At 35.6% G+C, this 14,750-nt stretch overlaps 1 protein-coding gene and 1 non-coding gene across 10 annotated transcripts in view; one reads left to right on the forward strand and one right to left on the reverse strand.

Moving 5' to 3' along the window:
- Positions 1-14,750, reverse strand: part of SCAF8 (SR-related CTD associated factor 8) — a 250,670-nt gene that overhangs the window by 152,091 nt on the left and 83,829 nt on the right. For all 9 annotated transcript variants that reach the window (XR_004262852.1, XR_004262850.1, XR_004262851.1 and 6 more), the window contains 5 exons: positions 13,066-13,179; positions 10,988-11,144; positions 8,633-8,766; positions 6,660-6,804; positions 3,405-3,473 (listed from right to left, as the gene is read on the reverse strand). Coding sequence is in view for 5 of the 9 variants with exons in the window: in XM_032258747.1 (XP_032114638.1) it covers positions 3,405-3,473; positions 6,660-6,804; positions 8,633-8,766; positions 10,988-11,144; positions 13,066-13,179 (619 nt within the window). In the remaining 4 variants the exon portion in view is untranslated. The remainder of the gene's footprint in view (positions 1-3,404; positions 3,474-6,659; positions 6,805-8,632; positions 8,767-10,987; positions 11,145-13,065; positions 13,180-14,750) is intronic.
- Positions 5,781-5,883, forward strand: LOC116536946. Its single transcript, XR_004262895.1, has one exon. It is a non-coding gene; the product is annotated as a U6 spliceosomal RNA (small nuclear RNA).

Genomic DNA, 14,750 nt, shown 5'->3' on the forward strand with positions numbered 1-14,750 from the left:
AAAAATAGGGAAAACTAACAATTTTCAGAAATATTTCACCAAAAATGTCAAGACCAGAACTCAAAAAGTAAATTCCAGTAACAAAAAAATAAATAATTTTCCAGGAATGCCAGATAAGTGAATATCTAAACATACGTAAATGACTAGTGCAGACTGAAATGTATGAGTATGAAAATCTGCCCAATCCCCCTGCAATTACAATGTACCAGGGTCCAAACATTCATTTAACATTACCTTTTGTCAAATGAAGTTAGAAACTCAACAGATGAGTGTGGACTACAAATATGAAGCCATAAACTTTCCATCTTAAAAAATGGGTAGAAAAATCCCTAAGTGCATATAAGTCACACACAACCAGAGGAATACAAAATAATTACACAATTACGACTTCCAGTCCAATTTATGTCACTTAGAATACCGTAAAATCATACTTGCAGACCTTAGGAAATGTTTTATCTTCATAAGTAATTAGATTACTTGAACAGATGGTTAGCACATAAGAGAGTCACAAAAATAAAACCACCTGTGGTCATGTGTAAGAATTAAATGAGACAGCAAAAGCAACTTGGATAGCACCTGGCACACAACTATTTCTCTTTTTCTATTAATTGACTGCAGATTTTCCAAAATTAGTGAACTAAGAAAAAATTGGGAGGTGGGCTCTAGGGTAAGCCTCTGTGAATAGTGAATTCAGAAATGACTTCTGAACACCTGTCTAATTATCAGAAAGAATAAACAATTCTTCCTTATGAACCAATAATAACAAAAAGAAAGACTTTTAAACCTATCTTTTTTTTGAGATGGAGTCTTGCTTTATTGCCCAGGCTGGAGTGCAGTGGTGTGATCTCGGCTCACTGCAACCTCTTCCTCCTGGGTTCAAGTGATTCTCCTACCTCAGCCTCCTGAGTAGCTGGGATTACAGGCACAGGCCACCATGACTGGCTAATTTTTGTATCTTTAGTAGAGATGGGGTTTCACCATGTTGGCCAGGCTCATCTCAAACTCCTGACCTCAAGTGATCTGCCCACCTTGGCCTCCCCCAAAGTGCTGACATGACAGGTATGAGCCACCATACCCAGACAAATTTTAAAGCTATGTAAACACTGAAAGGGAGTAAGAGTTTAAGAATACAAGGAAAATGAAGTCGTTACTCAAAAGTTAAAATCTCTATAATCATACACATTCTTCAAGTCTAATTTTTGAGGTAGGCTTGCCTGAATTACTCAAGGTTTTTTCAGAAGCCTGGAGATTTACTATAAAGAGTAGACTAGAATGAAAAAATTATTAAAAGGGTATATTTAGCATTTCTATAATGTCCAATGATAGGAAAAAGAAAATGAATAAATGTCTATATTTACAGTTGAATTGCATTACTTTTGAAATGTCTACTGTAGTAAAGAAAACAGATATCAAACCAAGTAGGCTAGAGTATATATTTCATAAAAATGTAAAAAGAAAAAAAAAATCACATATGAAACTCGTACAACTACAAAGAAAAAATTTATTTAGGTAACCCTGAAAAACAGTAATTTGATTATACATTTTTTATTAAACTTTTAGGTTCGGGATACATATGCAGGTTTGTTATATAGGTAAACTCATGTTTGTTATATAGGTTACTCGTGTAACAAACAAATATTTATAGATACCTGCACATGTACCCCTAAGTTATGAGTATACACCTTTAGGATAAAAAAAGTGGTAGAGAAATCTTAGTTTCATCGGGTAGCCTTGTTGGCAGTAACACTACTTTCAAACTATTATATGTATCTGTATGTCTGTATTGTATGATTACGATAGACAATCATGTTACTGTTTTCAGTATATGAGAACAGAGGCAAAATATAAAAATCAAAGTAGCTAATTTTTAAAATAATAGTGCATATTCATTTTTTTCTGTTCAAAATGCACATTTTCTAGTTTTGTCCACTAAAAATTCCTAGACTCAATGAAAACCCAAGGGAAAAATGAGAATCTAGAACCCAGATTAAATTCTCTAGATACTAAACCCCAATTGGAAAAATGGCTGATTCTCAGACTGGAGGGAGGAAAACACAAGATTAGTCTGGGATATACTGGGCCAGAAAGCTAAGCAGCTCTCAAAACTAATGTAATCATATCAAAAGGACAGGGAGGCAACACAGGTCTTCCCACTGTCCAAAGATGAAACAATTTGCATTAAAAAAAAAAAAAAAAAAAAAAAAATGCAACAGACTAGAAGTAAAAATTCATTAATCCATAAATAATAAAAAAAAAAACTGAAGGAGAAAAAAGAAGGGCATGGGGACAAGGGAGGACAAGATGAGAATAAGAGAAATCTCTCTTTGGTCACTGGGTATCGCTGGAAATACCTATAGAACTCATGACCCTGAGAAATGGCAATTAAAGAAAAAAGAGCATCCACCCTGACTTTCCCGTACAAACCATACTTCAAGGTTAACTAAGTTCCATTACCTGATTAAGGAAAACATTTTCTTCATTTAAGCTAAGAAACATGTAAGGAATTATACATCTAGAAAGATTACCACTCTGCAACAAATAAAAAGTAGATCTAAGAAACAATGATCAATGGATGAAAGGAAATGTTTTGAATGACCAGTTTCCACTGTTCCATTGAACGTTCTGATCAATCTTAACGTCATTAAAAGGTGAACAAGACATCAAGAGTGAACCAAAATGAAAACTAAGGACTTTGTGTGATAATTATTTGTCAGTGTAGGCTGGCTAATTGTAATATACATACCACTCTCGTGGAGGATGTCAACAATGAGAGCCTGTGCATGTATGGTGGGTGGGGGCTTAAAGGAATCCTCTGTACTTTTGGCTCCATTTTGCTGAGAACCTAGAAAACTACTCTAAAAAATAAAGTTTTACACTCCCTCCAAAAAAAGTGTGGGGCAGGAGGACAAAAAGGCACTGCATGACTTCTGATATGATATATAATACTAAGTCTACTAAAATCCAAGCAAGCCTTTGGTGCCAACTTCCATTTTACAGAAAATGCAAAGACAGTAATTTCAGTACCACTAAGAAGCAAAAAACCAAATCCATTATTTAAGCTCTTATATATAGAATTGAACTGTTTCTTCGACAAATCATGAAGCATTAAGAAAAGGAATGTAGACATTAAGACATACACATAGCAAAACCAAAAACACACAAATAGGATGAGAGCACGTTCTTTGAATTTTGATTAAAATAAAACCAATCATAAGACATTTTAAGACAATCAAGCAAATTTAAATAAGAACTATCATTTACTGTATTTTAGAAATTAACATGCATTTGTCTTATTTTCATAACAAAATTAATGGTAATTCACAAGAATGAGAACTGACACAAATTAACACTAAAACTAATACTACCATGAATAAAGAAAACTCTTATTAAAGTGGAAAACTTACATGTTGGTACTACTGGTGGAATCGTAGGGGGTGGCACAACAGGTGGGGGAACTGGAGGTGGCATAAAACCTACATGGAAAAAAATCCCAAAAGTAAAATAGCACAAGAAAAATTACTTATTTAAAATCAAAGATTCCAATAGCTACAAATGAAACTCCATATTCTTAAAATGGACTACAACCTCCTAATTTGTATATGTATTTTCTATTTTAAAAATGGCTTTTATATTCAAAACCTTATTTGATCCCTAATAAGCTAGGTAAAACAAAGAGATTCTGATTTATGAGAATATCCTATTTATTTACTCATTCAAGTCCTGCGGCATGCTCTATGGTGCTACATAATCAAAGATTAATAGGAGCCAGGTAAACTGTCTATCAACAGTGATGACACAGGGAGAGTTAAACATTCTATTTCAAGCTACAGATCACGCTATAAGCAATAATGTCATCTGTCAAATATGCTACTTTATTTGATACATGTGTATCATTTACTCACTAGACCAAAATATTTCCGTTAACTGTGGATAACACTATGTTTTAAGCATTGAAGTAAATCTTCAATTTAATATTGGCTTTTTAATGATTTCAATTAATTTTAGATAACGAGTCTATGTTTCTCAGGCTGGTCTCAAACTCCTGAGCTCAAACAATCCTGCTACTTCAGCCTCCCTAGTAGCTGGGATCAGAGGAACATACCATGGCGCTCAGCTTCTTAATCATTTTAAATATCAAATCATAAATTTGCTTCTTTGCATTTTGTGAAATATAAAGCTACCATTACATTCAACTAGAAAATAGTGGCTAAAAGAATTTTAAACTGTAAAATCTACTTTGATATTCAAGGTTTGTTCCTCCTCTCACAATCCTGATTGTACCTAAGTTTTGTGGTAAATTATGAGATATACATATTTAATTTTTAATTTTATTTTTAATAAAATATACCTTTTTAAATAAGTGGCTAAAAATAAGGAAAGAAGAAGACATGCTTTTTCAACAAATAAGGAAAAATGACTATAAAGCCTATGCGGTATGATTTTTGAAATAACCACTTAAAAATATCTTCTGAAATAATTTTTAATTTTGAGATCACAAATACAAAAAATTTTTCACAAACTTTTCAATATTTAAAATAAAGTTATTGGCTGGGCGCAGTGGTGCATGCCTGTAATCCCAGCACTTTGGGAGGCCGAGGTGGGCAGATCACAAGGTCAAGAGATCAAGGCCATCCTGGCCAACATGGTGAAACCCCATCTCTACTAAAAATACAAAAAATTAGCTAGGCGTGGTGGCGCCCACCTGCAGTCCCAGCTACTCAGGAGGCTAAGGCAGGAGAACGGCTTGAACCTGGGAAGTGGAGGTTGCAGTCAGCTGAGATCATGCCACTGTACTCTAGCCTGGTGACAGAGCGAGGCTCTGTCTCAAAATGAAATAAAGTTATTAAAATCTGTATCAATTTCCAATTACACATTAAACTGCAACTTAATATATTTGCTTACATGACCTGTAAATTACAACCATTCGTAGACAACAAATTCATTTTTTAGTCTTGCTAAAAACTCTACCCAACATATAAAAACTTTAGTTACAAAAGTCAACATACTGTATTTCTTTTCAAATATGCAAATAATTCATGAATTGAAATGTTTTGTTTAATTTTGAAAAATAATATATATATTGTTTTGACCCAATAAACTTGATTAAAAACTTCCTGAATTAGAGTTTCTAGGTAAAAACTATAGATTACTTAAACACATATCTCATCAACTAAACATATATAATTGCTTATATAGTTTAAGATGGAGCTTTTAGGCTGGTGTGGTGACTCATGCCTGTAATCCGAGTACTCTGGGAGGTTGAGGTGGGAGGATCTCTTGTGTCCAGGAATTCACAAGAATCCCCATCATCATTCTAACCTAACCTCCCATAGTCTAATAATAAAAGTTGTTTTTTTTGTTTGTTTATTTTTTGGGAGACAGGGTCTCACTCTGTCACTCAGGCTGGAGTGCAGCGGTACGAACAGAGTTCACCGTAGCCTCCAACTCCTGGGCTCAAGCAGTTCTCCCACCTCAGCCTCCTGAGTAGCTGGGACTATGGGTGTGTTCCACCACACTTGTCTACTTTCTTATTTTTTGTAGAGACAGGGTGTCACTGTGTTGCCTAGGCTGCTCTCACACTCCTGGATGCAAGCGATCCTCCCACTTTAACCTCTCAACGTGCTGGGATTACAGGTGTAAGCCACCATACCCGGCCTAAAAGCTCTATCTTAAACTGTATATTTAGTTGATTAGATGTGTTTAAGTAATCTATGGTTTTTACCTAGAAACTATAATTCAAGAAACTTTTTTTGTTTATCAATAATTTATTAGGTCAATGCTTGATTTGGCAGCAAATATATTAAAACTGGAATGATACAGAGAAGATTAGCATGGCTCTTGTGCAAGGATAACACACAAATTCATGAAGTGTTCCACATTTAAAGAATAAAAATAATTTATTAGGTCAAAACGAAGAATTCCAAATTCAATTAGCCTTTTAAATATAATTTCTAATGTCAAAATGGAGCCTACTGATTTTTAGGAGGGACATCGCAAATTTTCTGAAGAAATCCTGATAATTATTAGAGAACTTTCATATGAAAACTGAAACAAAAAATTTACATTATTTTAAGAGTAATAATTCTTTTTATTTCCTTTTTTTTTTGAGACAAAATCTTGTTCTATCACCCAAGCTGGAGCACAGTGGTGCGATCTTGGCTCACTGCAACCTCTGCCTACCACATTCAAATCATTCTCCTGCCTCAGCCTCCCGAGCGGCTGGAATTACAGACATGTGTCACCATGCCTGTCTAATTTTTCTATTTTTTAAGTAGAGATGGGATTTCACCATGTTGGCCAGGCTGGTCTCGAATTCCTGACCTCAAGTGATCTGCCCACCTTGGCCTCCAAAGTGCTAGGATTACAGATGTGAGCCACTGTGCCCAGCCATGATTTTCAATTATTCGAAAAAAATTCCATTTTTCTCTGTCAGTGCTTCTCCTGGCACATCCTGAGAACAAGTTAGAAAAGAAAACTCTCTGGACCTACCACAGACCTAGTAAAGCAAAAACAGTGGAGGATGGGCCCAGCAATCTGTGCTTTAACAAGTGTATGCATGCTAAGGTCTCAGAACCACTGACCTATGGCATTTAAATCTGGAAGAAGAACTTAAATGCTAATCTAAATAGAGTTCAAATACTAAAACAAAAATTCCTTACCAGGTGGTGGTTGTGAAGGGTTAAAACTTGCTCGTAAAAAAGGAGGTGGAGGGATTGGACTGAATCCAGGAGGAGGAACTGGCATCGACACAGGAAATGCTGGTGGGACTAAACTAACTGCAGGCACAGCTGGCGCCACTGGAATCTTTTGTGGATAGACAAAAAAGTTCACTCATCAGTTTATTCACCTGCATCTTGGAACAACTGAAGGCAAATTATTCTATTTCTTTCAAGAAGGTAATAAAGACCATTAAAAAGGGTTTTATCCCCACTTTTAGTGTACGTGCAAGAGAACCTACTTAGGGTAAAAACAAGGCAATGTTATTCAACAGATAGTTTTTACGTGGAGATCGTGAATTTTATCTTACATTCAAGTGATGTAAAGTAACAGTCACCTAGTTCAATACTGAATATTATGCTCCATATTAAACTGCCATCTCCCCCTCATCTTAGTAATACCTACCTATGTTATGCAACCTAACCACCTTTAGGAAGCAAGTCAATGACAGCTTTAGAATGCCTTAAATTTCTCATGAATTTATTTTCTTTTCCCAGCATAAGTACTTTTTACTCATTCTAGGTACAAAAAGTAGCAAATATTCATCTGCACCACAGCTTTCTCTCTCTTCTAAACTTCACATTATGTCAAGTGTCTATTCAACATCTCAGTTGTGTTGACTAAAAGATACTTCTACTTAACACATATGAAACAACTGATTTCCAGTTGTCCTTCCCAAAAGAACTCTTCCCACAGTCTTTCCCATTCTCAGACAATGGTAACTCTATCTTTCCAATTTCTTGGACTGAAAACCTTGCCTCTGCTTTTGCTCCTAACCCCAAATCCAATCATGTTAAAAAAAAAAAAAAAAAAAAAAAAAAAGTCCTGTTGGTTACACCTTCAAAATGCACCTAGTATCTGACCATTTCTTACTATCTCCACTGCTAGAAGTCTGTTACGAGCCACCACCAGCTCTCCTCTGGATTGCTACAACTGTCTTTTAGCTGGTCTCCCTGCTCAATGCTCACTACAGCCTATTCTCAAAATAGCAGCCAGTGCTATCCTTCAAAACTGTAAGCCAGATCAAGTCACTCCTCTGCTCAAAATCCTCCAATGGCTTCTCATCTCTCTTTTGTCACATGTAAAGACGTATCATCCTCATCTCATTTCATGTGAAAGGCAAAGTACTTAGAGAGGTTTATCTTTAACTAACTTGCCTTTCACTGGCTTTATTCTAGCCCACTTTTCACTCCCAGAACATGCGACCATATTCCTGGCACTGGACCTCTGCAATGGTTGCTGCCTCTGAATACAATGTTTTTTCATCAGATAGCCACATGATTAATTCCCTTAGTGCCTTTAAGTCATTGCTCAAATTTCTCATTCTCAATTAGGTCTATCCTCACCATGCTATTTAAAATAGATTAGCCTTACACTACCTTTTTCCTTCCATAGGATCTCATAATCATATTTATTTTACATTTTCTGTCACCACTATTGAGAATAAAAGCTCTTAAAAGGACAGAGATTTGTGGGGATTTTTCACTGATGCTTAGAAGGGTGTCATAGAGCCAATATTCAATAAATATTTGTTCAATAAACATTTTTAAATATGAATAACATCATTTCTAAAAATAATTTTTCAAAAAGTATTTGATTAAACTCATTAAAATAACTTACTGTTCTATCAATTTGACTTCTCAGAAAAACATGAATCTAAAAAAAATCCTGTGAGTTCTCAGAAACAATATTTCCATATTTACTTTTATTTTAAACCTAATGTGTTCAGCACAACGATACCATAGCATTAGCAGACTTTTTAAAAAAAAGAGATTTAAAAGAAATATTCTTTTCCCTAACACTACTGATATTTATTCTGATATGGCCTTTTTTGTCCATTTTATAAAGTAAATACATGAGTAAAAACAGAAATGTACAACAACACGTAAGGAAAAAAACCCACTTCAACACTAACCTGCAACATAGCAACAGGAGGAGGGAAAACCTCTGCCTGGGTTGTAACCACTGTCTCCTTTTCAACTGGAGTTGGGCTCTGAGTTGTCTGGACCGCCTCTTTAACAGGTTCTGAGCTTTTCACAGTTTCCCACTCTAAACAAAATATTTAAAATTGATTTCCTTTGGATAGGTTTAACTTTTCATTTTCTTCTTTGTATTCATTTATTTCACATCTAAGTCCTTCATCTACCTTGGCACATCTTTAAAATATACCCACAACTGCAGGTACATACCACTCTAAATTTTTGCCTGGATTAATCTGATTAAGAAACTATGGAGTTCAAAAAAGCTTGACACATGAGACACAAATGAAAGGCTAAAATATTTCATCTAAAGAAAAGACTTAGAAGGGATATGATAGACTTGTATCTCAATGGCTGGCTGATGTAAGAGAAGCTAACCTTACTCAATTTTTTTTTTTTTAATCACAAAATAGAACACAAGAAGACCAACTAGGAGAGTATTAATCCAATACAATAAAATCCTTCTGAAAATACAGCTATCCAAAAAGAGAACAAAAAAGCTCTAATGGTTCCTCTCCCATGCTTCTCCATCTCATTCAAAGATCAAGTAAGACAAATAAGATTTACATGACCTTGTCCCTCTGTACCTATTTGCCTTGATCTCCCACTACTCATTCCTCACTCACTCTGCTCAATCTATACTGGTCTCCTTACTTTTGAACACAGACATGGCACTTGCTGCATGCCTTACCCCTTCAAATATCACGTTCTCCATTAGACCTTCTACAACCACATAAAAACTGCAGTACCCCCACACCTACACTGCCCATATACCTTCCCTGATTTTTCTTCTTAGAACTTACTGACATCAAAATACTATATAGTTTATCTATTTTATTATCTGTTTTCTTCACAGATAATACATGTGTGAAACAGTGGCTAGTAAACTTTATAGCACTTGAGGCTTTATGAGCCATGTGTTCTCTGCTGCAAGTGTTCAACTGTTATTCCAAAAAACAAAAGTAATATAAAATAGGTAAGTGAGCATGGCTGTGTTTCAATAAAACTTTATTTACAGAACAGGCTACCAACAGGATTTGGACCATGGGTAGTAGATTCCTAACCCCTGTGGTATAGTCCACAAGAAGAATTTTTGTGTATTTGTCTCACTGCTATAATTCTAGTTCCTAAAATTAGGCCTGACACACAGTAGAAACTAAAACATTTACTAAGTGAATATCCTGGAGAAAACAGCCACTGGCAGAGGGTGGGGTGGGGAGTAGGTATGACAGGAAAAGAACAATAGAAAAATAATGGCTCAAAAATTTTACATTGGTCTGAGAAACAAATACTCTGAAAAGTAGCTAATTCTGATAAAAGAGCTGAAGTGTGAAGAAAAAAGGTGTGTTTATATATTTCAGTTCTTTTTCAAATGTTGTTGTTTTTAAGATTCCTTATTGGTTATAACTGCAAATTGTCAATTTTTTTTTTTTTTTTTTTTTTTTTCTGGAAGACAGAGTCTCGCTCTGTCACCCAGGTGGAGTGCAATGGGGCAATCTTGGCTCACTGCAACCTCCGCTTCCCGAGTTCAAGTGATTCTCTTGCCTCAGCCTCCCGAGTAGCTGGGATTACAGGCATATGCCACCATGCCCTGCTAATTTTTGTATTTTTAGTAGAGACAGGGTTTCACCATGTAGGTCAGCCTGGTCTCGAACACCTGTTCTTGTGATTTGCCCGCTTTGGCCTCCCAAAGTTCTGGGATTACAGGCGTGAGCCAACGTGCCCAGCCTTTCATTTTGTCAATTTTTAACTGGCCTGTTTTAAAAAAAAAAAGGACAATGGCGGGGGGGGGAAGCAGGCTGGATGATCTTTTGGTATTGTAAAAGGCATCCCAGAAAGTATTTAACATTGTATGAATCTGAATTAGCACTCCCTAAACTAAGATTCTATTCCTGCTGTTTTCAACATGGATACTACTCAAAATAATCTGCAAAGTGTTTCAAAGAAGCCCAAGTTCCCACTTAAACTGAAGCAATTAGAAATAATTAGTTTGGAAAAATTCCTCCTATATATAATTCTCAGAATCAACATTTGAAAAAAAAAAATTAAAAAATGCTACATTTATAGACTTCTATACATTTACAGACTTCTATACTTTCTAATCTATACTTCAACACCTATAAAATAGGTCCCATTAAGCCTGTACAGTAGGGCATGGTAATGTATCTTTTCTCTTTTCTGGGAGATGAATACAGGATACACAGTTCATGTTATCATCCCAAATTAATTTCAGCTACAACCTTCTGAGCATACGTTTTTTTTTAACAATAAAAAGACCTTAGAGTTCTTACCAGTATTTACAGTCTCCTGATCAATCATGCCTCCTTCTGCAAAACCTTCCAAGTCATCCACTTTAACTTTTTCCCATGGTATATATGTAACTCCAAGATCCACATCCCAGAATTGTTTGTATTCTGTTTTTACACCTTTGTTTAAAGCCCACGCGATCTATTATAAATGGGAAGAGGAAAAAAGGAAGCTTATATATACATACTACAAAAACAAGGAAGAAAGTTCAAAATTTTATTTAAACAATGTAAATACAAGTAAAATTTGTTTTAGAAAACAACTGGAAAGGCAAAGCTGGAAAACTAACAGTAGCCAAAAATATTTTTCCAGTTGTTTTTCTGAGACAGGGTCTCACTCAGTCACCCAGGCTGAAGTGCAGTGGCACGATCATCGTTCACTGTGGTCTTGACCTCCTGGGCTCAAGCAATATTCCTGCCTTAGCCCTGCAGTAGCTGGGACTGTAGGCAGGTGACACCACAACCAGCTAATTTTTGTATTTTTTAGTAGAGATGGGATTTCATCATATTGACCAGGCTGTCACAAACTCCTGGATTCAAGTGATCCACCACCTCGGCCTCTGAAAGTTCTAGGGAAATGTGAGCCACTGCGCCTGGCCAGTTTTGTTTTATAAAACTTACATGAGATCTAGTATTTATAATAAAGGATTTCCACTTCTTATTGTAACTCTAATAGAGCAATGCATTTCCAGAGAAAATCCAAATCTACTTTTCACCATAAAAATGTCCACCTACATCAGTGGTAATTAGAATAGCATTTTTCTTCATTTGCTGAGACAGGGTCTCATTCTGTTACCCAGTCTGTAGTGCAGTGGCACGATCATGGTTCACTACAGCCTTGACTTCATGGGTTCAAAAGATCCTCACACCTCAGCCTCCCAAGCAGCTGGGACCAGTGGTGCATACCATCACACTCCGCTAATGTTTTTTTTTTTTTTTCTTGAGACAGAATCTCACTCTGTTGCCCAGGCTGGAGTTCAGAGGTATGATCTCAGCTCACTGCCACCTCTGCCTCCTGGGTACAAGAGATTCTCCTGCCTCAGCCTCCCAAGTAGCTGAGACTACAGGCGCCCACCACCAGGTCCAGCTAATGTTTGGATTTTTAGTAGAGACAGGGTTTCACCATATTGGCCAAGCTGGTCTCGAACTCCTGACCTTGTGATCCACCTGCCTCGGCCTCCCAAAGTGCTGGGATTACAGGCGTCAGCCACTGCAACCAGCCACACTCAGCTAATTTTTAAATTGTTTTGTAGAGATGAGGTCTCACCATGTTGTCCAGGCTGCTCTTAAATTCCTGGGCTCAAGTGATCCTCTCATCTTGGCCTCCCAAAGTGTTGGGACTACAGGTGTGAGCTGCCACACCCGGCCTGTTATTTTAAACAAAATCTTTTATTCCAGAGGAGAGTAGGAGTACTTTAGTTTACGCAAGAAACTGCCATGCAATGACAAAAGATGAGCACATATTAACTTCAATGAACATAGGTATTTGAAAATTTTTTAGTCAGTTGCAGAACTGATGAGATAAACTTCAAATAAAAAAGAAATTGTGAATTAATCATAGAAAGTAATAGAAAAATACTCAAAAAATTCTCAGTGCAAAGACTACAAAGAAAATAAAAATATTCTGATACATAATCTCTTCACAAGGGCCTGGTTTATTTTTAAAAAAAGATGTCAAGAATCAATAATATAATTAGAAGATATAATTAAGGAGTATTGAAAGAAAAAGTGAATGAAAGACAACATTATAAAATGAACATGTTCTACTCATAGAATGGTGCCCTAGTTGACTCAGAAAGCTGTGCAAGTGTAATTTCAACTAACTGACTAAAGTTCTAGTTATCAGACTTATTTTTACCTACATCTAATTCTGAAACTCAATGAACTCAAATAATAAGTTTCTGATGAGGTTTGCCCATAACATTAAAAGAGAATATAATGCAGGGACGTTCTAATAATCTAATAAAAGAGCTAGTGACCCTTCTGTGAAAAATTCAGACTTCAATATAACAGACATTAAAAATACTGACCCCCATCCCAAGCTCCACTCCAACAAATCTCACCTTAATGATCTTGGATCCAATTTTATACGATCCAGAACTGAGTTTCTGAAGAGCTCGAAATGCATCCTGTCGATGAACCATGCAGACGTACGCACAGCCCCTGGGAGGAATCATCTAATAAGAAAAAAAATTTTAAGAAAGGGTATAAGAACAGAAACTCATTCTGGTGTTTTATGGTTTTAAATACACAACATTGACTACTTACTAATACTTCAATTTTGATAGATTACTGATTTATTTTCCCCTTTCTTCCTCCAGCTGTTAATTAGTAGGTACAATTCATGTACAATAATTAATAACTCAATTTTAAAATCCCCAAATTCAAAACTCAATTAGGTCTCATTATAAGCCATGATATATAGGAAATCTTAAATAGCACGTGGCAATATTTTCTGAGCACAGAGAAAGAACTATTAAAAACAAAACAAAAAATGTATAGCTTCATATGTATACCACCACCAGACCACCACCAGATAAAAGGGAAATAATGTTATGTGGCCAAAATATTTGAAGGCAACAATTTATTCCTAATATTACTTCAATTTTTCAAAATATTTCATTGAGTAATGCAAGAAGGGTTTTTCTGTTGTGGAATTATCTTATCCTTAATATAAAATCTATAATCTGAAACAACTGATGATAAAACTTTTCAATCTTATAAAACTTTATTTTGTTCAAGTGCTTCTGGAAAAGGTTTTAACATAAAGAATAGCCCCAGCGTTAGGATCTGAGACTGATTTATAAAGCATTTAACTTTTCTACAATTACCAGATCATAAAATTATCATTAATACACTCAGAAACCTATGCACAGCATTTCTTTTTGAGAAACTCAAAAGGCATTCTATTTTTTTTCACTCAATACCTAATAAAGCGTACCTATTATTAAAGCTTACATATAAATCTTTTTCTCAGCCTTGCTAAGAAGAGCCGAGAAAGCTACGTTAAGCTACTGCCTCTTTAATATCAAACTTCTTAAGAGAGAAGTCTATCTAAACCTTGACATTCTTCTTTTATCTATTGCAATCTAGCTCTAATTCCTTACCAACCCACTGGAAAATACTCCACTGTCTTCAAGATCACCAATGACCTACTAAATGCCAAACTGAATGGACTTTTTGTCTCTGAAGCCCCCAAAATTAAATTAGTGGATTATGAATCTTAATTTCACAAAATAACTTAGTGCTCATTATTTGTAAGTACTATACTCTCAAAAAGTAATACAATAGAGGAGAGAGATAAGGCAAATAGACGTTCAAGGGATACAAGAAAGACTACAAATATGATAAACAGAAAAATCCAACATGCTACTTGGACACAAGCTCTATTCAGAGCAATGATTCCTGCTGTGCGTGAGAATCACCTATGCAGCTCTGGCACTTCGCTAAAAATTTAAAGATACTGAGCATGGGCATCCCTAACTTTTCAAATGTCAAGACATATTACTGATATGCAGCTAGAGTTGAGAATCACTAGTTTAAGGGTACGGGAAAAATCAGAAAGAAAACTTCAGAGAAGGTATATGATTATAGACTCTGAAAGATACTGATGTTTTAACAGGTGAAATCTGAAAAGATAAGAGAGTATGAAATGTTGACAGCACTCTTGTGATATACAAAGAGAAATCTGAAGTACCCAGGTTGAAATCCTTAATCAATCACCTTTTTATCACCTGTGTAACTCAAA

Source organism: Sapajus apella, unplaced genomic scaffold, assembly GCF_009761245.1.
Source record: "Sapajus apella isolate SASKATOON/1434 unplaced genomic scaffold, GSC_monkey_1.0 scaffold105, whole genome shotgun sequence".
In the NCBI taxonomy this organism is placed as follows: domain Eukaryota; kingdom Metazoa; phylum Chordata; class Mammalia; order Primates; family Cebidae; genus Sapajus; species Sapajus apella.